A 1,318-nucleotide genomic window follows, 5' to 3' on the forward strand; every position below is an offset into this window, starting at 1 on the left:
TGCAAATAATCCCCAGCCAAAGAGAATTTAAAAGTTGTGTGATCAGATCCTGCTGTTCCCTAGAACAACTTCATCCATCAGCATGGAGTCAAGGGATGGGAACAGCCAAAAATACTAAAAACCATCCTAAAAATACTGGGTGGGTTTTTAAACTCTGGACTTGGCCCAACACCAAGTCCTGGTCTCTTTTTGGAGAAGGTGTCAGGACTTGGAGCCAGTTTCTGCTTGCTGTGAGGGCTCTTGTGAGTTGGGGTTCAGAATGAGCTGGCACATCAGGCTTCTGGAGATTTGGCTGAGGGAGGTTGCACAGGTCAATGCTTAAAGATGGGGTGAAAATTTTGGAAGTGCAGGGCCTTGGGGTCCTTTCTCAGATGGGTAGTTTAGAAGCTAGAGGGGGGTTTCATGCCAGTGTTATCAGTTTTTGAGGCACTACAGTGCCAGTGCTCTGCATATTTCTGTTCTACAGCATCAAAAAGATGAGAGGAAGCTGGTTTTGAAGCTTTTAACTGATAATTGGGAGGCTCCTGCATACAGACAGGCTTTTGTAATCAACACATGGATTCTTTTAGTTTAATTACAAGATCCATATCTCCTATTCTTCTGGTTGGTTTGATAACAGGCAGTAAAGCTCTTACCAACAGTCACTGAACACAGTTTTTCTTCCATGGTTATAACTTGGCATAGAAGTGAGGCAGAGATTGTTCCATTTAAAATTCTACTTAACGCCTTCCCTTTAACTTTTAGAACTTCTAGGAAGTCTTTATTCCTAACTGCCATTGAGTTTCATGCTCTTCTCCAATCCTTCTTCCCAGCAAACCCTCAGAAGGATGTGTTACCTCACTATCAAAGAGATGGCCAATATTTCAGAGGATGTCATCATTGTCACCAGCAGGTACTGGACCCTACAGAAACCTGAGGGCAGAGCTCTGAACCCAGCAGCTGCCTCTTCAGGGGTTTGTTTGGGCTGCTGTGGTTGTCTGCAGCTCTGATTGATAAAGGATGTGGCAAAGGAGAAGAAATGGCTGCAGGGTACAGAGTGGGTGGCACTGGAGGGGATGTTCTTCTCTTCCTGCTGTGTTTCCTAAACGAGCAAGAGGCTGGGGTGCAGTTGATCAGCCTCTTGTGGCTTTTTCATTTTTCTCAGGTTTTCCTTAAATTATTGGTGGCTGAGGGTTTTGTGGAATCTCAGGCTGTGAGTCCTGATTCACTTTGCTGTCAGAGCAGTTTGGGAATGGCAGAATCCAGCATGGTGGGGGTTGGAAGATCACCTCATCCCACCCCCTGCTCCAGCAGCTCACCCCCAGCAGGGTGCCCAGGG

At 46.2% G+C, this 1,318-nt stretch overlaps 1 protein-coding gene across 1 annotated transcript in view; it reads left to right on the forward strand.

Moving 5' to 3' along the window:
- Window positions 1-785: 785 nt before the first annotated feature.
- LOC103780571 (coatomer subunit gamma-2) overlaps window positions 786-1,318 on the forward strand; it is a 10,414-nt gene continuing 9,881 nt past the window's right edge. Inside the window, exon 1 of the mRNA XM_008948261.1 lies at window positions 786-892. Coding sequence (XP_008946509.1) covers window positions 786-892 — 107 coding nt within the window. The remainder of the gene's footprint in view (window positions 893-1,318) is intronic.

The sequence above is a fragment of the Merops nubicus genome, unplaced genomic scaffold, assembly GCF_000691845.1.
Source record: "Merops nubicus isolate BGI_N331 unplaced genomic scaffold, ASM69184v1 scaffold21229, whole genome shotgun sequence".
NCBI lineage: Eukaryota > Metazoa > Chordata > Aves > Coraciiformes > Meropidae > Merops > Merops nubicus.